This window comes from Schistocerca serialis, chromosome 2 (assembly GCF_023864345.2).
Source record: "Schistocerca serialis cubense isolate TAMUIC-IGC-003099 chromosome 2, iqSchSeri2.2, whole genome shotgun sequence".
Taxonomy (NCBI): domain Eukaryota; kingdom Metazoa; phylum Arthropoda; class Insecta; order Orthoptera; family Acrididae; genus Schistocerca; species Schistocerca serialis.
In genome coordinates, this window is record NC_064639.1 from 905,778,522 (window position 1) to 905,802,628 (window position 24,107).

Here is a 24,107-nt window from a genome sequence, read left to right on the forward strand (position 1 = left end):
CTTCCCCAGTCGCGAGTCATAGGCTGGAATGTTCCGTGCTCCCTAAGACGCCGATCAATTGCTTCGAATGTCTTCTTGTCGGGACACCTTCGTTCTGGAAATCTGTCTCGATACAAACGTACCGCGCGACGGCTATTGCCCCATGCTAATCCATACATCAAATAGGCATTTGCCAACTCCGCATTTGTAAACAGCACTGACTGCAAAACCACATTCGTGCTGAACACTAACCTGTTGATGCTACGTACTGATGTGCTTGATGCTAGTACTGTAGAGCAATGAGACGCATGTCAACACAAGCACCGAAGTCAACAATACCTTCCTTCAATTGGGCAAACTGGCGGTGAATCGAGGAAGTACAGTACATACTGACGAAACTAAAATGAGCTCCAACATGGAAATTAAGCGTTCCCGGACACATGTCCACATAACATCATTTCTTTATTTGTGTGCGAGGAATGTTTCCTGAAAGTTTGGCCGTATATTTTTGTAACACCCTGTAGATTCCCGAGATGGATGAACTACTCATGTAAATGGTCATGTTTATACGGAACGCTCGGTGCTTGAGATCTAATCGCAACTACGCTGATTTTCTTATTTTTATAACAGATGTGCGCAGACGTCGCTGTGCAGATACACGCGCGGCGCGGCATGTGATAAGGAGGCAGGGAGTCGCGCCGGCGCGGCGCGTGTAGCTGTGGGCAGCGCAGTGGCAGTCGCCGCCATGGACGCCACCGGCCCCCACAGCCAGCAGCCGCGGGTCGTCCTCCGGCTGCCCCCCTGCTGGCTGCTCACCGCCGCCCTGCTGTCGCTGCTGCTGCTGCTCGCCTACTACTGCTCAGGATGGAGCGGGGAGGCCCTGCAGGTAGGCAGGCAGGGGCCACAGCGCCTCCGCGGCTGGCCGTCACACGACTGATAGCTAGTGGCCGTGCGTGCACCTGTACCACGGGCGTGCGGACATTTGCCACGCCGGACATTTGCCAAGATTTTACCTGCTCCGAAGGGTTGGGTCCCTTGTCTCACCCTCCTCCTCCTCCTCCTCCTCCTCCTCCTCCTCCTCCTCCTCCTCACCGCTTACTGAGCCTGTCCACTGGTTTACTTAACATAGAACCAGAATCTCTTTGGATTTTCCGCCACATTTCTGGAGAGAGTTTCGTTGTGGAAACTATTAAATGCATCTCGCATTGAAATCCACACCAAATTTGGAGCCTCAGTAAAACTTCGCCAATCTGGGAGATTTTGCGTTCGTCTAAATTATACTTGTCTTTTTCGGTGCTCCTGCAGCAGCTTTCTGTCGTGTTTTGTGTGCCATGAGGGATCAGTTCCGTCTCTTATTAATTTATTTGGTATGAATCTCTCATGTGCTGGTAATACTATCTCTTTGAACTTAAGCCACATATGGTCTTCACTTACATAGTTTGGGAGGATTGGAGACTGTCTCTTAGAAAGACGTCAACCGAATTTTTGGTTGCTCTTATAAATAGATATATTTCGCGTTTTGTTTTGGTGAATTTTTTTGTTGCGGAATTGAGCCTCGCTATGACTGTGTGTTCACTAATCCCTGTATCCGTCGTGATGCTCAGGATTATTTGTGGCTAAGAGGTCAAGTGTGTTTTCGTAATCATTTACAAAAAATGGTTCAAATGGCTCTGAGCACTATGGGACTTAACTTCTGAGGTCATCAGTCCCCTAGAACATAGAACTACTTAAACCTAACCAACCTAAGGCTCTCACACACATACAGGCCCGAGGCAGGATTCGAATCTGCGACCATAGCGGTGGTGCGGTTCCAGACTGTAGCGCCTAGAACCGCTCGGCCACCATGGCCGGCAACCATTTACAATCTGAATCGCTTCGTGAACTAATTGTTCAAAATAATCTTAAAAAAAGCATTTACAACAATTACAGAAGTTGTTTTCTATCTACAAAAAATGGCTCTGAGCGCTATGGGACTCAACTGCTGAGGTCATTAGTCCCCTAGAACTTAGAACTAGTTAAACCTAACTAACCTAAGGACATCACAAACATCCATGCCCGAGGCAGGATTCGAACCTGCGACCGTAGCGGTCTTGCGGTTCCAGACTGCAGCGCCTTTAACCGCACGGCCACTTCGGCCGGCTTTCTATCTACAACAGGGTCTGAAAATGTATTTTTGGTCAACATATGGAAGGTAGATTGAGGTCACTGCCAACTATAATTGTAAGAGTAGGCTACATATTTGTGATGAGACTCAAGTTCTCTTTGAACTGTTCAGCGGTTGTTTCATCTCAGACCGGGGGTCGGTAAAAGGAGCCAGTTATTAATTTATTCTGGTTGTCGGATATAACCTCTGCCCATACCAATTCACGTGAACTATCTACTTCAATGTAGCTTGTGAGCTGAAACACACATTACATTATTTTCCTTAAATTGTGCTTCTTGTTTCTGTTGTAGTGCAGATCATTACAATTACGGCTTTTCCCTCCAAAACCTAGGATGCTTTCTCTGTGATCCTGTAAATACCAGAGCTAAACAATGTAGAACAAAAACGTACGTTACAAAATGGTTCAAATGGCTCTGAGCACTATGGGACTAAACATCTGTGGTCATCAGTCCCCTAGAACTTCGAACTATTTAAACCTAACTAACCTAAGGACATCACACACATCCATGCCCGAGGCAGGATTCGAACCTGCGACCGTAGCAGTCGCGCGGTTCCGGACTGAGCGCCTAGAACCGCTAGACCACCGCGGCCGGCCGTACGTTACAAGCATAGCGTTCTGTATTACTTCATTTCCTTATTTCTAACATTTTAAAAACGTACGTCGACTTTAGATGACATGTCAATCATAGATGTTCTTATCTCTATTTAGTGAACGTATTTTCAGTAATGTTTTGAACATCGTCCCCTTGCACTTTATTGACTAATGTTTCACTGCAAGGGATATCGCATTTTAGAGAGTAAATTAATATGGAGTATGTCGTTCTTCTTTTCAAACATTCACATACCCATTTCTTCTTTCCTTGTTATCTTTCGGGCACGCAGTTGTAGTAATTAAAGTAACCACAAATCCAGTGATCAAAAAGAAATGATTAGCGTAAATTCGCATTCTCTTTACATCGTTCCTTTCTTGTTGCTCCCATGGCGATGGACTGTTTCTATCGCAATCAGTAAGCGTGAAAGCAAGGTACCGTACAGACAGGGGAATCTATATTTATATTTGGTTGAACTAATTACATACTGACATAATCGTCGGTATTGTTTTCCTTTCCCAAAAGTTATAAATATTTCGATTTCGGAAAAGAAGCCCTGTATTTAGCCAAGATGTCGAAGAAGAAGGTCCCTTACGCCCTTACGTACTGGTTGCATCGAGTAAGATGTGGAGTCGGCAGTTTGAAAGCGGACAGAAGAAGTACGAGGAAGGGTGTCTCTTGCCTGAGGGATCGCTACCTGGCGAAGGAGCAAGTGTGACAAATGTCCGGCGTGGTAAATGTCCAACGTGGCAAATGTCCGGCATTCGTACCACGCATGCAAACAGCGTAGATTACTTACAACAGTCTTACTTCTATCACGCCTCTGAACTGTCAACTTCTACACTGATGAGCCAAATCATTATGACCACCTACTTAACAGCTTGTTTGTCCGTCTTTGGAACGAAATACATCACTGATTCTCGTATCTACATCTACATCTACATCTACATTTATACCTCGCAAGCCACCCAAGGGTGTGTGGCAGAGGGCACTTTACGTGCCACTGTCATTACCTCCCCTTCCTGTTCCAGTCGCGTATGGTTCGCAGGAAGAACTACTGCCGGAAAGCCTCCGTGCGCGCTCGAATCCCTTTAACTTTACTTTCGTGATCTCCTCGGGAGGTATAAGTAGGGGGAAGCAATATATTCGATACCTCATCCAGAAACGCACCCTCTCGAAACCTGGACGGCAAGCTACACCGCGATGCAGAGTCTGCCACTTGAGTTTGCTAAACATCTCTGTAACGCTATCACGCTTACCAAGTAACCCTGTGACGAAACGCGCCGCTCTTCTTTGGATCTTCTCTATCTCCTCTGTCAACCCGACCTGGTACGGATCCCACACTAATGAGCAATACTCAAGTATAGGTCGAACGAGTGTTTTGCAAGCCACCTCCTTTGTTGATGGACTACATTTTCTAAGGACTCTCCCAATGAATCTCAATCTCACTCCCGCCTTACCAACAATTAATTTTATATGATCATTCCACTTCAAATTGTTCCGTATTTTACAGAAGTAACTGCTTGCAATGTTTGTTTCGCTATCATATAATCATACAATAAAGGATCCTTCTTTCTATGTATTCGCAATACATTAAATTTGTCTATGTTAAGGGTCAGTTGCCACTCCCTGTACCAAGTGGCTATCCCCTGAAGATCTTCCTGCATTTCGCTGCAACTTTCTAATGCTCCAACTTCTCTGCATACTACAGCATCATCCGCGAAAAGTCGCATCGAAATTCGCAACACTATCTACTAGGTCATTTATATATATTGAGAAAAAAAAGGTCCCATAACATTCCCCTGTGGGATCCGACCTTTTCTTGTAAGGTTTGTGCAGGTATGCGGCACTAGACGTCTACGCACCATTCATGAAATTCGCGTATATAACGGGGCGCTGATTTGCATACTCGGTGATGGCGCGCAATAGCGACGCGGATGGGTCCCATTGGATTTACATCAGGCGAATTTTGTCGCCAAGACACCAACATGAGTTCACTGTAGTGCTCCTCAAACCACAATAGCACGTATCTGGCTTCGAGATACGGACAATTATATCGCTGAAAGATGAATCGCCGACGGTGAAGACATTAAGCATGAAGGGACGCAGGTGGTTCGCAGCTATCACCGTGTCTTCCATTACTACAACAGGTCCCATGCAAGTGCAGGACAATGCCTCCTATACTGCTCCCACCAGCCTGCGTCCGTGGTGCGCTGACGTTTGTGGAGACGATCGTCGACCTAGTGTATCAAAAATGTGATTTATCTGAAGAATCGATACGTTTCCATCGATCAATGGCCAAATCTCGATGGTACAGTGTCCACTGCAATCGCAATTGACGATGTTGGGTCAACATGTCAGCACGTAGGGATGCTCTGCTGTGGAGTTCATCTACATCTACATCTACATGGATACTCTCCAAATCACATTTAAGTGCCTGGCAGAGGGTTCATTGAACCACCTTCACAATTCTCTATTATTCCAATCTCGTATAGCGCGCGGAAAGAATGAACACCTACATTTTTCCATACGAGCTCTGATTTCCCTTATTTTATCGTGGTGGTCATTCCTCCCTATGTAGATCGGTGTGAACAAAATATTTTCGCATTCGGTGGAGAAAGTTGGTGATTGGAATTTCGTGAGAAAATTCCGTCGCAACGAAAAACGCCTTTCTTTTAACGATTTCCAGCCCAAATCCTGTATTATTTCTGTGACACTCTCTCCCATATTTGACGATAATACAAAACTTGCTGCCTTTCTTTGAACTTTATCGATGTACTCCGTCAGTCCTATCTGGTAAGGATCCCACACCGCGCAGCAGTATTCTAAAAGAGGACGGACAAGCGTAGTGTAGGCAGTTTCCTTAGTAGGTCTGTTACATTTTCTAAGTGTCCTGCCAATAAAACGCAGTATTTGGTTAGCCTTCCCCACAACTTTTTCTATGTGTTCCTTCCAGTTTAAGTTGTTCGTAACTGTAATACCTAGGTATTTTGTTGAATTTACAGATTTTAGATTAGACTGAATTATCGTGTAACCGAAGTTTAACGAGTTCCTTTTAGCACTCATGTGGATGACCTCACACTTTTCGTTATTCAGGGTCAACTGCCACTTTTCGCACATTCAGATATTCTTTCTAAATCGTTTTTCAGTTTGTTTTGACCTTCTGATGACTTTATTAGTCGATAAACGACAGCGTCATCTGCAAGCAACCGAAGACGGCTACTCAGATTGTCTCCCAAATCGTTTATATAGATAAGTAACAGCAAAGGGCCTATAACATTAACTTGGGGAACGCCAAAAATCACTTCTGTTTTACTCGATGACTTTCCGTCAGTTACTACGAACTGTGACCTCTCTGACAGGAAATAACAAATCCAGTCACATAACTGAGACGATATTCCATAAGCACGCAATTTCAATACGAGCCGCTTGTGTGGTACAGTGTCAAAAGCCTTCTGGAAATCCAGAAATACGGAATCGATCTGAAATCCCTTGTCAGTAGTACTCAGCACTTCATGTGATTAAAGAGCTAGTTGTGTTTCACAGGAACGATGTTTTCTAAACCCATGTAGACTGTGTGTCAGTAAACCGTTTTCTGCGAGGTAATTCATTATGTTTGAACACAATATATGTTCTAAAATCCTGGTGCATATCGACGTTAACGATATGGGCCTGTTATTTAGTGGATTACTCCTACTACCTTTCTTGAGTATTGGTGTGACCTGTGCAACTTTCCAGTCTTTGGGTACGGATCTTTCGTCGAGCGAACGGTTGTATATGATTGTTAAGTATGGAGCTATGCATAAGCATACTCCGAAAAGAACCTAATTGGTATACAGTCTGGACCAGAAGCCTTGCTTTTATTAAGTGATTTAAGTTGCTTCACTACTCCGAGGATATTTACTTCTTCGTTACTCTAGCTGTTCTCGATTCGAATTCTGGAATATTTACTTAGTTTTCTTTTGTGAAGGCATTTCGGAAGGCTGTGTTTAGTAACTCTGCTTTGGTAGCACTGTCTTCGTTGGTATTTCCATTGCTATCGTGCAGAGAAGGCATTGATTGTTTGTTGCCACTAACATACTTCACATACGACCAGAATCGCTATGGAGGTAAGATAGATCACCATCTATCTTATTTTACAGAGCAGACAAGTCTCCAAACCCTAGATTCTGTGAAAAGTCGTTGACGTTCAATCACTTAGCGCCTAGTGGTAGTTTCACTGCCCCTCTACCTCTTTCTATAGATTCTGACGACAGTAGCACGAGAAAATTCGACCAGCTACGCCGTTTTCGAGATACTGGTTCAAAGGCTCTGCATAATAATAATGTCCTTTGTCAAAGTCGCTTATCTCAATGAATTTCCCCATTTGTAGCCGATATCTTCGTTAGGGTGTCCCCTTTCCCTGTCCGTGTCTGCTCCGCTTACATAATCTTGTTACCACGTCACGTGCCCACAACGTCACCAGGTGGCGTTCAACATAATGTTTTGGCTTATCAGTGTATACTATTGATGAAACTGTAAACCGTCCTGTCTGTTTTTCTGTTTGAACACGCTCATCTCCAAAACTATAGACGAATTATCACAGGGTGTTCAAAGGAACTTGTGGATAGCTTCGAATAGCGTATAGGATTTTGTAACCTTCACCTCCCTAATCCGCCTACTGGATTGCTATATAAATGACCGTGATCGAATATGCATAATGAAATTTTACAGTGAATAAAGCTATCGTTACCGAAGGAAAATAACACCGGTTAGTTGAAGGAAAATCTACAAAAGACTCTTCTAAAAGAAGAATCTATTCTACACTTAAGCTAGATACTGATGATAATTTTAAAATGGGTAGGATATAGTGCAATCGTTCACGAATCGCACTGGGGGGGTGTGGGGGGGAAAGGGTACCATGTAATACTTACTACAAAAATCAATGATATACAAAGACAAAGAAAACGCTGATTAGATACGAAGGTAATAATAAAACGGTCGCCAGCTCGGTATGGCAATGAATTTCCAGAATCTTGAGAAAGTTAATGGCAAAGAAATTTAAGCAAATAGTCACTGGCCTGGCAACAGAAGGTTGTCACGCTTTTCTAAAGCACAAAAGTTCACGAGAAAATAAATGAATCAGAAAGCACTGAGTCTGCGTTTATTTATTCTGAAATACTCCATTTTGAAAGTGAAAGTAAATAGAGTTACTGGTAAAATAAATGAGTGGCTTAACTTAAACGTTGTTATGTAAAAAAATAGCTTTCAGTAACCTCAGTGTAACGTAATGCAAAATTTAGAAAGGTGCAGGGAATCTACTTTTAATTATTGAAAGATTGAATTGAATTTACTTGAAGCAAATGAGCAACTGATTTTACTTTTAAAATAAAAACAATAAAATACATACCAAGCCAGGAGAAGTCACTCGCTAAGTTAAATACAGAATAAATGAAATTGCGCACTCTTAATTTGTGCTGTATCTTTAGTTGTCAGTTTTGCCAACGAAATTTTACGTTACTTTAAGTTAATGAAGTTAATACTAAAATTTGCAAATTTGTTTAGCCTCTGTTATGCAATACAAGAACGAACACTTACTGAGGCAGAAAGACTGAATCTGGTCATTAGTAAACACAGAAAACTGGCAGTAAACAGTTAATCAGTTTTCATATCCTTACGACACTCGGTGATTGCATGGAAAGGAGAAGGGACCCTGCTTGGTAATAGTGTCTCAAGACAATGACAACACAGGTGCCCTACAAGTTTTAATTATTGCAAGTTATTATTCAAGTAATTCAAACTTTCTGGACGAAATCAACTGGGCAAAGCCTCTACAGTACTATATCTGTCACTTGACAGTTGTCGGTGTGCGGACACGAAGAATGTAGCCGACGACAATGCTGAGCTGCCATTGTTGCTGCTGTTGCCGTTCGACGAGAAGCCCGAGTCGTGTCCAGAGCGACGGACAACTACAGGACAGGCAACAGTTAGAATTGCGGCTTCCTCCGCCAATCCAGTCCTACCGTGCTCTCAATGCCCGCGGGTTAACGAATCAGGCGCGTCTGCGCTGCCGCGGGAATAGCTGCACAAAGCGTCGGCGGGAGCGCCCAACGACCACTTCCGCACTCTTTCATGACTCAAGCTGCTCTGCCTCCTCTCTGCTCACGGCGCGACAGAGACTCTCCATACGCAAAGACAAACAACGACGCAGGTACTACCATTTCGTCGTTGCTATCGATACACTGAAATAACGTTCCCTTGGCTATTACCCAGCAATTTACAATGTTTTCATTATAATTACAATCAATTATATACAGTCAGAAATAAATACGCTATTACATCGATTACCTATTAAAAATTGTTTCTGTGATACAGCTTACAGCTTCAGAATCAGTTTCAGTACAAGTTATCAACGGATATTAAATGGCGAAAGTTTAGGATGGTACAGAAGGTATTTTATGCGCATTTGAGGTGTTACAATTTATTTAATCAGAATAGAATCACGCAAAAAGGTATAGTGACTCAACGTTTAATCTAAAATCGTCAGCTCAGCTTACAAGGAAAGAACGCTAAGTGCCATCGCCCGATTTCCCAGAGCCGGCCGGAATGGCCGAGTGGTTCTAGGCGCTTCAGTCTGGAACCGCGCGACAGCTACGATCGCAGGTTCGAATCCTGCCTCGGGCATGAATGTGTGTGATGTTCTTAGGTTGGTTAGGTTTAAGTAGTTCTACGTTCTAGGGGACTGAAGACCTCAGATGTTACGCCCCATTGTGCTCAGAGCCATTTGAACCATTTGAACCGATTTCCCAGAAACTCAGTGGAAGAGCGGCAAAACAGGTAAACACATGCGCCGGCTTATCTGTATACACGGTGGTCCATTGATAGTGACCGGGCCAAATATCTCAAGAAATAAGCATCAAACCAAAAAACTAAAAAGAACGAAACTTGTCTAGCTTGAAGGAAGAAACCAGATGGCGCTATGGTTGGCCCGCTAGATGGCGCTGCCATAGGTCAAACGGATATCAGCTGCGTTTTTATAAATACGAACCCCCATTTTTTTACAAATTCGTGTAGTACGTAAAGAAATATGAATTTTTTAGTTGGATCACTTTGTTCGCTTTGTGATAGATGGCGCTGTAATAGTCACAAACGTATAGGTACGTGGCATCACGTAACATTCCGCCAGTGCGGACGTTATTTGCTTCGTGATACATTACCCGTGTTAAAATGGACCGTTTACCAATTGCGGAAAAGGTCGATATCGTGTTGATGTATGGCTATTGTGATCAAAATGCTCAACGGGCGTGTGCTATGTGTGCTGCTCTGTATCCTGGATGACATCATCCAAGAGTCCGGACCATTCGCCGGATAGTTACGTTATTTAAGGAAACAGGAAGTGTTCAGCCACACGTGAAACGTCAACCAAGACCTGCAACAAATGATGATGCCCAAGTAGGTGTTTTAGCTGCTGTCGCGGCTAATCCGCACATCAGTAGCTGACAAACTGCGCGAGAATCGGGAATCTTTGTATTCAGAAACCTATTGGTTTGAGCAGCGTCGACTCCAGGCGTTTGTGTGCGCCGGACGCCAGCGACGAGGAGACTGGATCTTCCTCCGCAAGTTGCGCCGCAGAAAACAAGATCGTCACGCAGAGAGTCCACGACGTGCCACTACTGAGATCCCACTCTGGATGTATTATTGACTACGGATTCTTTAATTTTTAATTAAGAGTCACTGTTTCGTTAATTACCTTACGCTTACGGTTATGGTAATTGTTTTGTCACACTGGAAGATTTCGTTTTATAGATGTGATTTTACTCTTAAACCTTTTATACTGGCTTTTACACAGTTGTATGTTTTACTATGCCAGGCTAGGAGCTTCACAATATTTATATTTGCTCTTTTTACGTGGATTTTAAGTATGGATCTAATTCCACGTATAGTATGTCAGTACATGTTTTATTGTCAGACGCTCGTCGTGTCATGTGAACTAATTTTAATTAGTGACAATGCAGTTTAACCATTATATTTGAGATACTGGTTAATCATTTACCCTAGCTATAGTGCCCTCTGCTGGTCTCAGCTTTTTGTATAAATACCAGACGCATTCTGACCATTACCAGCACTTACTATGTACCTGCATATCTAGTTTGACGTTGATGCAACATCAGAATATTTTATGGTATGTATGGCTGATATATACGGCTGTTAATCGTGTTCAAAAGTGTGTCAAATCTTATGGGACTTAACTGCTAAGGTCGTCAGTCCCTAAGCTTACACACCAATTAACCTAAATTATCGTAAGGACAAACACACACACCCATGCCGAGGGAGGACTCGAACCTCCGCCGGGACCAGCCGCACAGTCCATGACCTGCAGCGCCCCAGACCACTCGGCAAATGCCGCGCGGCGGTTATTCATGTAAACACTCTTTATCTTTCTTATGTAGTACCAGGCCTTTTATAGATTTAGCAACAGCAAACTGAACTTAGTCGGTTGCACACTATTTTTGCTTGTAACAGATCTGAAGATGGCAGTAGCCGAAACTGGTAATAGTGAAGTGTAAATGTTTGTTCGATCAAGACGGGCCTGTAAAATAAAGTATCAAAATATGATCACGGACTCATTTTCAGACTAGGTCTTCAATTGATGTTTTATACTCCGTGCAGTAATCTTCTACGGACGTGGGTAGATCAAAGAAAAAAAAATTAAAAATAAAATAAAGACAACAATCGGGTTTCGAACACGGGGCGCTAAAATGTGAAACAGTGGCGGTAGCTGCTGATACACCTATTCGTGTGAAGTACTTAGGTGTTGAAAGGCACTCGAGAAAAACATGACTGTCGTTTTCTCAGAAACGGCCGTGTATCTCTAGATAAGCCGAGACACGCACTGGTTTATTCTGACTTGTAATTACTCCGAGCGAAGTTTCTGGGAAATCGGGTTATGGCATTTTCCCTGTTTTCCTCGTTAGTAGTTCAGCCCGTTAGTCATCAGGACGCAGGATACCAAAGAACCAATAGATGGTCTCGTGGAACAGTAAACAACCAATAGATGGCGCGGTTAGTTTTCTTCTTTAACAGCTCAGTGACAGATGTATTTTTGGAAGTTTACATCAGTGGCAGAATTAACCGTCACAGTCTTATGATTATCACTACAAACCAGCATTGAATCAGTTGGCCGGGTTCTACGAATTCCTTTTGTGTATCAAAAATTTAACAACATTTCTTTTACTCCTTCCTATAGGTTTTACTTAAAGTCTTTGCTAGCAGAAAAGAATTTATTAAGTTTACTTTGCTGTTTTGGTGCCTACTAATAACATTTTTATTTCGTTTTATTTACTAACCAAAAATACCTGGAAAACCTGTAACACTAACGTGCCGTAAACACGCTAATGTTACCCTCTGAGAGTATTTCGAAGTTTGACCGCGTGTGTGTCTAGTGGACAAACGTATCGGACTATAATTTCGATTTTAGTGAAATAACAGAAAACCAAACGGGCTTTAATCTTGGGAGTCAACGAAAGTGAGAAATCATAAATGAATGAAAAAAATGAACGGTCGCCAGCTCGATTAGGCACATTAATTTGGAAATATATATATTTGAGAAAACTGAATATTAGTTATTGAAGTTAATTTTGTTGAGATTTTCCTTTGAATAGCAAACAGTATAGAAACTGTCACAGTGCGCTGTGTACTGTGTGTAGCAGCAGTTTTCAATAACAAACACACACACACCCATAAATTATGGGGAGCAATATTGCACCAAGCTCATACTAATGGCGCCCACATTCAAGAGCATTACTTAATCAAATACTGAAACGTAACTGTATGCGGTGCAGAACTAAAATTGAACATGAGGGGCTTCTATCTTCACTGACATGAAAAACGCAAATAAACGTGAACAATATCATAAATACACTGTTTAAGCTCCTCTGCATGTAGCAGCTTTCCTTAGTAACAGTAGTATTTCAATTTTTTCTTAATAGGTGGAGAATATGATGGTGACCCATAAACTAGTATGGTTTCACTAATCAAAGCTCTTTGATTATTACAGTAGTGAATATTAACTCTAAAAGCTAATCATTCACTTCACTTGCGGCAGTTCATAAATTACTTTGGAAGGGAATAAAATACAGCACTGGGTTTAATTAACTTCAAAAAAGGAACCTTTCATGATGCGTACCAAAAATACACCTTCTTTAAAATTGTACGTAATTTTTCCTCTAACAGTACTATCGTAAATCTGTTCATTAAAGACTTATATGTACTAGAGCTTTAATTACCTGTGAAACAGGTATTCTTTGCAATAATATTTACACACTATTGCACTGTAATCCTACAAAACTATGTTTCATAATAAACTAACGATATTTTAACAAAAGCTTATCCAACTTCACTTTTGTGGTTTCAGCTTTTAACTTTTACTTCTCCTTTTACTTTAGATAAAAAATCACTTTTAAAGACATGAATGCGAGAACTCCTCATCGGTTTTAGCAGCACTTAGGTGAGAACCCTGCGTAAGTTTGTGATCAGGATTGAAAATATGGTTGCTGACACGAATTTATGTTTTATGTGATTATTATTGAAACAACACACAAATTAACTGGTCTATGCCAATATACACTACTTAACTGATTGTATGAAGTTTGTGAAGAAGTGGCGAAGATTGATGCCAGGCGACATGGCGGCTAACTGTACTCACGGATCTTGATGTACGAACGCTCTATAAAATCTCTTCTTGGCGTCGGATTTTCAGCATTTTAGAGCCATTCCATTACGCCGTGAATAACAAATAATAGCCACATCCACATCCGAGGCAAATCCCTTACAATGCAGCTTCCAATTGCCTTTCTTAGCATCGTCAAAATGTACCGTACTAAGGCTAGCCATATACTCTGACTACGTGTCGTTCACACAAAGGAGCGGTTCAGTTCGACCGCAAAACCAACATTTTACATTGCGCCATGCCACTTCGTTACGGATGGACTTCCCTACAGCGTTTACATGTTACAAATACAAATGCCCTAAGCATGAACCAGCTTTTAACCAACTTACTTCTTTCATAAACATATTCATATTATAATAATTTAAAATTTCAGCATGTTGTTGTTGTGGTCTTCAGTCCAGAGACCGGTGTGATGCAGCTCTCCATGCTACTCTATCCTGTGCAAGCTTCTTCATCCCCCAGTACCTACCGCAACCTACATCGTTCTGAAGCTGCATAGTATATTCATCTCTTGGTATCCGTCTACGATTTTTACCCTCCGCGCTACCCTCCATTAATAAATTGGTGATCCCTTGATGCCTCAGAATATGCCCTACCAAGCGATCCCTTCTCCTAGTAAAGTTGTGCCACAAATTTCTCTTCTCCCCAGCTCTACTCAATACCTTCTCATTAGTTATGTGATCTACTAATCCAATCTTCAGCATTCTTCTATAGCACCACATTTCGAAAGCTTCTATTGTCTTCTTGTCTCAACTATTTATCGTCCACGTTTCACTTCCATACATGGCTACACTCCATACAAATACTTTCAGAAACGACTTCCTGACATTTAAATCTATACTCGACGTTAACAAATTTCTCTTCTTCAGAAAAGCTTTCCTTGCTATTGCCAGTCTACATTTTATATCCTCTCTACTTCGGCCATCATCAGTTATTTTGCTCCCCAAATAGCAAAACTCCTTTACTACTTCAAGTGTCTCATTTCCTAATCTAATTCCCTCAGCATCACCCAACTTAATTCCACTATATTCCATTATCCTCGTTATGCTTTTGCTGATGTTCATCTTATATCCTCCTTTCAAGACACTGTCCATTCCGTTCAACTGCTCTTCCAAGTCCTTTGCTGTGTCTGACAGAATTACAATGCCATCGGCGAACCTCAAAATTTTTATTTTTTCTCCGTGGATTTTAATACCTACTCCGAATTTTTCTTTTGTTTCCTTTACTGCTTGCTCAATATACAGACTGAATAAAATTGGGGATAGGCTACAACCTTGTCTCACACCCTTCCCAACCACAGCTTCTCTCTCATGCCCCTCGACTCTTATAGCTGCCACCCTGTTTCTGTACAAATTGTAAATAGCGTTTCGCTTCCTGTATTTGACCCCTGCCACCTTCAGAATTTGAAAGAGAGGATTACGATCAACATTGTCAAAAGCTTTCTCTAAGTCTACAAATGTTAGAAATGTAGGTTTGCCTTTCCTTAAATTATCTTCTAAGATAAGTCGCAGGATCAGTATTGCCTTACGTGTTCCAAAATTTCTATGGAATCCAAACTGATCTTCCCCGAGTTCGGCTTCTACCAGTTTTTCCATTCGTCTGTAAAGAATTGTCGTTAGTATTTTGCAGCTGTGGCTTATTAAACTGATAGTTCGGTAATTTTCACAACTGTCAACACCTGCTTTCTTTGGGATTGGAATTATTATATTCTTCTTGAAGTCTGAGGGTATTTCGCTTGTCTCATACATCTTGCTCACCAGATGGTAGAGTTTTGTCAGGGCTGGCTCTCCCTAGGCTATCAGTAGTTCTAATGGAAAGTTGTCTACTCCCGGGGCCTTGTTTCGGCTTAGATCTTTCAGTGCTCTGTCAAACTCATCACGCAGTATAATTTTAAGTAGCGTCTATAAAAGGTCGCTATGTGTAAGGAGCGTGAAGCGTACTTTGAATGTATCCTGATGGCTAAAACAGCCACGCGCACTTTGAATAAGAAGATGCTATCTGACATGGAAATCAACGTAAAAGATTGGGTTGCCACCAACTCTAGCCACATCGACAAATAAGAAGTTGGGCTGAGTCGGAAAGTTAATGCGATGTATCCAGGCATTGTTCCCGTGAATCAAATATTAAAGTAAAGTAAAAAGTGCGTGGACACTGTGCATAAAAGCAGCTTGCAGCAACACTCCTGAAAACAAGATCTAATCTAAAGCATTAGTTTTAAATAAAAAGGGAGCACTAATCTGTGACCTGTGCGCATTGGAACGCCATGGATGGGCTAACAAGGAAACTACAAGGTAAACTGCGTAGGTAACAGAGACGTAACATCGATACACAGGATAAGATTATTTATTCCTTAAAACATTGAGGTACTGCATCTATACAGCTGCTGTTGCCTATTAACTAGATACAATTTCTTGTGAAACGGTACACGATTCACAACATACTCGTATGCCCACGTGGATTGCGGAGACACAATTTCTACATGCCGTGGCCAAGTTTTAACAACTTTAAACCACGCAGTCGCAAACAATTAACATTTTTCAGAAAGCACATGTGAATATACAAAGGGTAATGATAGTGACCAACAAACTCTAACATTAAACCAGGAGGATGGCTTCCAACGGACATAAGGTAATAGAGACAAAAAAAAATTCGTGTAGAGGCAGAATTATTAAGGTTCGGGAAAGATTAGAACGTATACAGACGCAGTTGCAGGCAGACAAACATTCTCACTAAACCGAGGGCGCAATTCTTACATATGCAACCCCTTTGTGTTACGTTCTTCTTGTGGATCAAAGTCTGCATTGGCAATCAATCTGGAAGTCTGCAAAAGCCTTGCATTCCTTGCTGCGACAAGGTTAACCAATCTTTATAAGACGAGACACGAAACCAAAAGCTAAAAGCTCCCCTCCCGCTACGAGCTAGGCTGCATACCCTCGGCGCTCTGGAAGGAGACTGCCCGTCGCCCACACTCCAACGTCTCCCACGCGAACCCGTGTCCAGGAAAACCCGGAGATGAGGCTTCTGCCACCAACCAAACCTGTTTGCCTACGTGAAAACTACAAGGGTTGGCCATTCTGTACGACTACGGCCGATTCTCTGCAGCAGACTAAACCACTGTATAGCAAAATGGAACACTCCCACATTCATTCGCTCACGCATGACAGAGATTTCTGTATCATTGGAAAACAAATAAAATGATAATGCAAGGGGACTACAGGGCCCTTTCATCACCCCAGAGGTCCCGGAGAAGACAGTGCCGAGAATTTTCTGGCCATGCTAGGAGATTCGCCAATAGTCTTCGAAACAAACACAACTCAAGAAACAATTAAGGTAGCAGGCAAGCCGCGCGGGATTAGCCGAGCGGTCTAGGGCGCTGCAGTCGTAGACTGTGCGGTTGATTCCGGCGGAGGTTCGAGTCCTCCCTCGGGCATGGGTGTGTGTGTGTGTGTGTGTGTCCTTAGGATAATTTAGGTTAAGTAGAGAGTAGGCTTAGGGACTGATGACCTTAGAAGTTAAGTCCCGTAAGATTTCACACACATTTGAACATTTTTTTTTTGCAACATGCAAACCGCAGCTCAAAAGAAACGACTTATCTAGAATACTTAAATGAATTTTGGATGACTTTAGTTAGTAGTTGTGACCTCATGTGGTCCGCAAAGCAAAGAATTAAGATAAATGAAATGTATGGAGTTGAAAGTTGACATCATATCATCCAACTTATTGCAATAACTAAGAAGAGATATCATCTTAAAAATTGCTTTAAACAGATATTAAAAGTGATAATTATTAGGTGATCAGAACCTGTCTCCTGATCATCTTGCTCAATGCTAGAGCCAAATTACAAGCATTTCAAATAAAATTTTGAAGAGAAAACATGAAATGTATGTGACAACGGAGATCTCTGTCAGTCATCAAAGTAACATTGGAAATTAAATTGTTTAACGATATTCAACACAAAATTATAATTAACACAGAAACATACATAAAAGGTACACAAAATAAACAGGTTTACAAGAAAAAAAATTACGAGATTAAAGTCGTGAATGCACGGTTATAACGATATTCAACACAAAAGCATAATTAATGCAGAAACATTCATAAAAGGTACACAAAATATACAGGTTTAAAAAGAAAACACAATACTACAAGGTTAAACTCGTGAGTGCACGGCTAGACAAGAGAATATTACATCGGTGTTTTGAAAGCATGACGTCGCAACTTTCGTTGCCACTTTGTTTATCATCATAGCTAGTTTCACGCCGTACCACACTAAAGACATACCCGCTTCGACAGATTATCTCAAGACAATCATAGATCCATATTACGCGGCTGTGTGTTGTGTGATGTCCTTAGGTTAGTTAGGTTTAAGTAGTTCTAAGTTCTAGGGGACTGATGACCTAAGATGTTAAGTCCCATAGTGCTCAGAGCCATATTACGCGGCGAACAACACAAAAAAAAAACACTTGCGCTTCACTGATCGTGCTGTGACGTAACCCCTGAATCCACTAGAGCGCACGCCGTCGTCCCACAGAGTGCAGGACCTCATTGGTAGAACGCCTCCCGTCTACATAGCTGTCAGCACGCATGACTGTCTATTCGTCACGCGTACTCGGCAGTTTCGAACCTCGCGGAAGTACTTCGTCGTGGCCGGAGTCAATTCTTCCGGTACGACATCTCAGCACACCGTGGTCGTTTGACGTTCTTTCCCGAGGGAGGCAAAAAAATAGCTCTTTTGTTAGCACCGCCCTCGGCAAGTAAGGAACGTCGACCACGACTGCATTTCTTCCGAACGTCAGGGTACGTGACTTCAGTCTTCATACCTTCGTCATCATCGTTTGCCCACAGCTCAGTTGGTAGATCCATGCAATGTTTGTCACGACATTCTCGCGGAAGGAAGGCACTAACAAGCTCTTCTTCGTGCCATCCCTCAGCAAGCATGGAACGTCCACTTCAGGTGATATTTGGTAGCAGTCAGCTGGACAGCTCTGTACTTGTCACATGGGCACACCCCCGTGCCGTGAAACTCAGCAAAACCATCTTCCTGAGATGGTAACGACTCAATAGACCAGGAGCCATGCCGTCGTCAGACCGTATTAATGTTTTTGGGTCGTGCCTCGGGCGAGCGCGAGCGGCGCTCTTCTGCGTCACGCTAACCCAGCGCCGCGCCGGTGCCTGTGGCCCGGATTAGAGAGCCTGTATAGGGAGAGAATGGCCAACCGGACGATACGGCGGCCATTTTTCTGCCAAACTGTGGGCGGGACTTTTGAATGGCCAGTAGTGGAGCAGTGGAGTACACACTCACCGAATCAAATGCACAAGACAATATGGCGAAATCATTCGTTAATTGCCTTTCTTTACAGCTATAATATACTCATAGTAGCCTAGTACCTGCAGCACGGGAAAATTTTATACATCGTCTGTAAAAATTATTCGTTACTTGCATTTATCTCCTTTAAAGTTCGTTTACTTGACATATTACAATGAAAGTAACGCAAATAAAAAAAATAGTGTTAAGCATTTGTTTTGTATCGGAAGTGCATAACGCTAAAGATTTAACGTACCTGTATTACGTCAGATGAATGAAAGTCGTAAGCAGTTGTTTACTTGTGACATGCGAAAAGTGTGAGACGTATTAGTACTTCTTGTCACGTCAGCAAACTTTTTGCGTGTCACAAGTAAACAACTGCTTACGACTTTCTTTGAATACCTCTCGTAGATAACAAACGAAAAAGATTACAAAAATCAGATAATGTTAAATGTAGGCTACTGTAATAACGACCAAATATAACAAGAAAACTACCGTATCCCTTCTACCCCACAGTAAGTAGGCCTATTAAAAACTGTCTTCAAGAGTACCTACAATTATTTACTACGAATAATGTTTCAGCAACCACGACAACTGCGGAAAACGTGCTTACAACTTGCCTGCGTCAACAGTCGGGCAATAATACTGAAACCAAAATAATTCCTAGTGTTCTGATTCGGAACAGCCAAATGCAGTACAACCTGGCATCGTTTACGAACGTCTGCAGAACGAATTACAGATGTCAAAAACAATACTGTACAATTACTAACGTGTTTACTTCAAACATGTAGACCTACCGACTTTATCACAAAACGCTTCATTATTTCAACTCGTATTTAAGATCGCAAACGCTAATTACGTACTAAAAACGATATGCAACTAAATCGAATCTGCATGCACAACGCATAACAAGTCTCTCAATAATTCAAATACCTTTTAATCGTTTCCAAAAGTCCTCTGAACTTCAATTCAATTCAAATGCACGGCGAACATAGGAAGCGCGAGAGACGTTAGGCAGAAAAATGGCGCCAAAGCTAATTAACCAATCACGGACATCTTCACCTACGGCCACTCTCTCTGTATACAGGCTCTCTTGCCCGGATCAGCGACCAGGGCGATGCCCTGAATCGCCACGCTCTCTGCGCCGGCCAACAGTCTGGGGTTGGGGGTAAACCAGCATCTGCCCCCCTCTGGCGTGGAAACAGCTGTGACCGCTCGCCACACCATTAGCGCCCGCATCTCTTGGTCGTGCGGTAGCGTTCTCACTTCCCACGCCCGGGTTCCCGGGTTCGATTCCCGGCGGGGTCAGGGATTTTCTCTGCCTCGTGATGGCTGGGTCTTGTGTGATGTCCTTAGGTTAGTTAGGTTTAAGTATTTCTAAGTTCTAGGGGACTGATGACCATAGATGTTAAGTCCCATAGTGCTCAGAGCCATTTTTGAACACCATTAGCTCGCGGTTGATAGCAAGGCTCTGCAACACCTGCCGTTGTACCAAGTCCCGTACTTTCTGATGCGCAGGCACACCAAGCGATATGGCGATGTTGCGCCAACTTAATAGCTGCACTCACAGAGCCTTTCACATAATATGAGGCATATATTACCAAAAAAAATCTGCGGAAATTCCTACTGCTGACTAATGCATAAAAAATTGCCCGAAACTGATTTTACAAAGCGGACCTTCTTCATAATCTAAAAAAAAAGAAAACTTATATGACGAATTATTAAGCATTAGGATTGGTTTTAACGATAAAGACAAATGAATTTAACTCTTAGGATATTACACTACTGGCCATTAAAATTGCTACACCACGAAGATGACGTGCTACAGACACGAAATTTAACCGACAGGAAGAAGATGCTGTGATATGCAAATCATTAGCTTTTCAGAGCATTCGCACAAGGTTGGCGCCGGTGGCGACACCTACAACGTGCTGACGTGAGGAAAGTTTCCAACCGATTACTCATACACAGACAGCAGTTGACCTGCGTTGCCTGGTGAAACGTTGTTGTGATGCATCGTCTAAGGAGAAGAAATGCGTACCATCACGTTTCCGTGTGTGATAAAGGTCGGGTTGTAGCCTATCGCGATTGCGGTTTATCGTATTGCGACATTACTGCTCGTGTTGGTCGAGATCAAATGACTGTTAGCAGAATATGGAATCGGTGGGTTCAGGAGGGTAATACGGACCGCCGTGCTGGATCCCAACGGCCTCGTATCACTAGCAGTCGAGATGACAGGATCGTTCAGCCACGTCTCGATCCCTGAGTCAACAGATGGGGACGTTTGCAAGACAACAACCATCTGCACGAACAGTTCGACGACGTTTGCATCAGCATGGACTATCAGTTCGGAGACCATGGCTATAGTTACCCATGCCGCTGCATCACAGACAGGAGCGCCTGCGGTGGTGTACTCAACGACGAACCTGGGTGCACGAATGACAAAACGTTATTTTTCCGGATGAATCCAGGTTCTGTTTACAGAATCATGATGGTCGCATCCGTGTTTGGCGATATCGCAGTGAACGCACATTGGAAGGGTGTATTCCTCATCGCCATACTGGCGTATCACCCGTCGTGATGTTATGGGGTGCCATTGGTTACACGTCTCGGTCACCTCTTGTTCGCATTGACGGCACTTTGAACAGTGGACGTTACATTTCAGATGTGTTACAACCCGTGACTCTACCCTTCATTCGATCCCTGCGAAACTCTACATTTCAGCAGGATAATACACGACCGCATGTTGCAGGTCCTGTACGGGCTTTTCTGGATACAGAAAATGTTCGACTGCTGCCCTGGCCAGCACATTCTCCAGATCTCTCCCCAATTGAAAACGTCTGGTCAATGGTGGTCGAGCAACTGCGTCGTCGCAATAAGCCAGTCACCACTCTTGATGAACCGTGGTTTCGTGTTGAAGCTGCATGGGCAGCTGTACCTGTACACGCCATCCAAGCACTGTTTGACTCAATGCCCAGTCGTATCAAGGCCGTTACTGCGGCCAGAGGTGGTTGTTATGGGTACTGATTTCTTAGGATCTATGCACCCAAATTGCGTGAAAATGTAATCACATATCAGTTCTAGTATAATATATTTGTCCAATGAATACCCGTTTATCATCTTGATTTCTTCTTGGTGTAGCAATTTTAATGGCCAGTAGTGTATCTGAGTTCCCTTCACAAGAGTGACATGATACTCATAATTTAAACAACGAGGATACTTCTTATATCACATAGATACAACATTACATACGTTGAGACAATGGGTCAGGACAGGTTTTGTACAAGATTTGGTAAGGAGCTAGAGTACATCTGGTGACGCAACTAACTGCAGTATAACAGACACAATTTTCCAATTTCTTTCATCCACCTTTTACAGGGATTTGCTGAAGGGCAGAAAAGGGATATAAAGATCAGCTTAATCCGCTTTCTCCGAAGCATATACTCCCAGTGACGTGGCCTAAATTGCTACCCGTTGTCCGAGATCATACACTTCACACTGCCAACCTCCCACAAGAAGTGGTTAGCGAACGCGGCGGCTACGGCCTTCCCGGTGGCATTACGCAGCGGGGTGAGGCAGACGAATTTTGACGGCAGCTCTAGCGCCACGAACATGTACTGAAACCCGTTCCTGGAGCGCGCCAGTGGACCGAGTAGGTCTACTACCGAGAGTAAAATGAATGATCGGGTGCATTGGCGCGGTAAACGACACAGTGGACGGCTTGGCTTGCTGACAGGGCCTGCATACCCTAATTACTTTACGGATACGCCGAAGCATATTATTAAAATATCAGCTTCTCCAAGCATTTCCGCGCACCAAAGTGACCGTAGTTCGGATGCACGTACCACTGAGCTTATTTACCAATTCCTCGGGCAACGCTAACAGCCACCTGGAGTCATCCTGGGCTCGCCTCTTAAATCGGACGCGGTTCCGTACAGTATAATACTGCCTGATGGCCGGGCGAGTTTAATCGTGCCATTTCTCCTTGATGTCACGTAAAACTACCTCCTTATCTTGCTCCGCCCCGATATTACCTAGTGTTTCAGTGACATAATTTTCAAACGACACGTTTTGTAGGTATAAAACACTAAAATTGTTTTCATCTATTGCGCCATCGTCAGTATGGGTGAGCCCGATAGGCATCCAAGACAGAGCATCAGCAATGATGTTACTGTGCCCCGGAAAATATTCTATCGTGGAATGGTATTCCTGGAGAAATACCGTCCACCGTCCTAGCCTACCATGATTAATCTTGGCGCTAATTAAGAATTGTAACGCTCTGTGGTCGCTGTACACCCTAGTCTTGCGCCCGAACAAATAGTAGCGGAATTTCATGAACGCCCACACAATCGCCAGGGCTTCAAGCTCTGTGAGAGAATTGTTCCGTTCACAGCGCAAGAGCAGACAGCTGGCGAACTATAAAGATTGTTTAGCCTTGTCGCAGCAAGTAATGCAAGGCTTTTGCTGACTTCCAGTTTGATTCCCAATGCAGACTTTGATCCGTAAGCAGAACGTAACACAAATGGGCTGCATATGTAAGAATTGCGTCCTTGGTTCAGTGTGAATGTTTGTCTGCCTGTAACTGCGTCTAATCTTTCCTGAACCTTAACAAATTTGCCTCTTCGCGAATTTTCTTTGTCTCATTTGCCTTGTGTCCATCGGAAGCCATCCACGTGGTTTAATATTAGAGTCTGTTGGTCCACCGCCATTACACTTTGTATATTCACATGTGTTTTCTGAAAAATGTTAATTGTTCGCGACTGCGTGGTTTAATGTTATTAAAACTTGGTCACGGCACGTAGAAATTGTGTCTCCGCAGTCCACGTGGGCATACGAGTGTGTTGTGAATCGTGTGCCGTTTCACAAGAAATTATACCTAGTTACCAGGCAACAGCAGTTTTACGAGATGCGACAGTCTCATTACTTTATTGTCGCACCTCGTATAGATGCAGTACCTCAATGCTTTAAGGAATAAATAATTTTCCCGGCCAGTGCGACAGAACGGTTCTAGGCGCTTCAGTCTAGAACCGCGCGACTGCTTCGGTTGCAGGTTCGAATCCTGCCTCAGGCATGGATGTGTGTGATGTCCTTAGGTTAGTTAGGTTTAAGTAGTTCTCAGTTGTAGGGGACTGATGACCTCCGACGTTAAGTTCCATAGTGCTCAGAGCCATTTCAACCATTTTGAACCAATAAATAATTTTACTGCCAATCTTATCCTGTGTACCGATGTTATGTCTCTGTTACCTACGCAATTTACCTTGTAGTTTCCTTGTTAGCGCATCCAATGATTAGTGTTCCATTTTTACTTAAAACTAATGCTTTAGAATAGATCTTGTTTTCAGGAGTGTTGCTGCAAGCTGC

At 43.0% G+C, this 24,107-nt stretch overlaps 1 protein-coding gene across 1 annotated transcript in view; it reads left to right on the top strand.

The window, feature by feature from the left end:
* The window catches only part of LOC126456507 (galactosylgalactosylxylosylprotein 3-beta-glucuronosyltransferase P-like), a 216,155-nt gene that overhangs the window by 26,147 nt on the left and 165,901 nt on the right, over window positions 1-24,107 (top strand). The window contains exon 2 of the mRNA XM_050092257.1: window positions 610-865. Within this exon, the coding sequence (XP_049948214.1) occupies window positions 610-865 (256 nt within the window). The remainder of the gene's footprint in view (window positions 1-609; window positions 866-24,107) is intronic.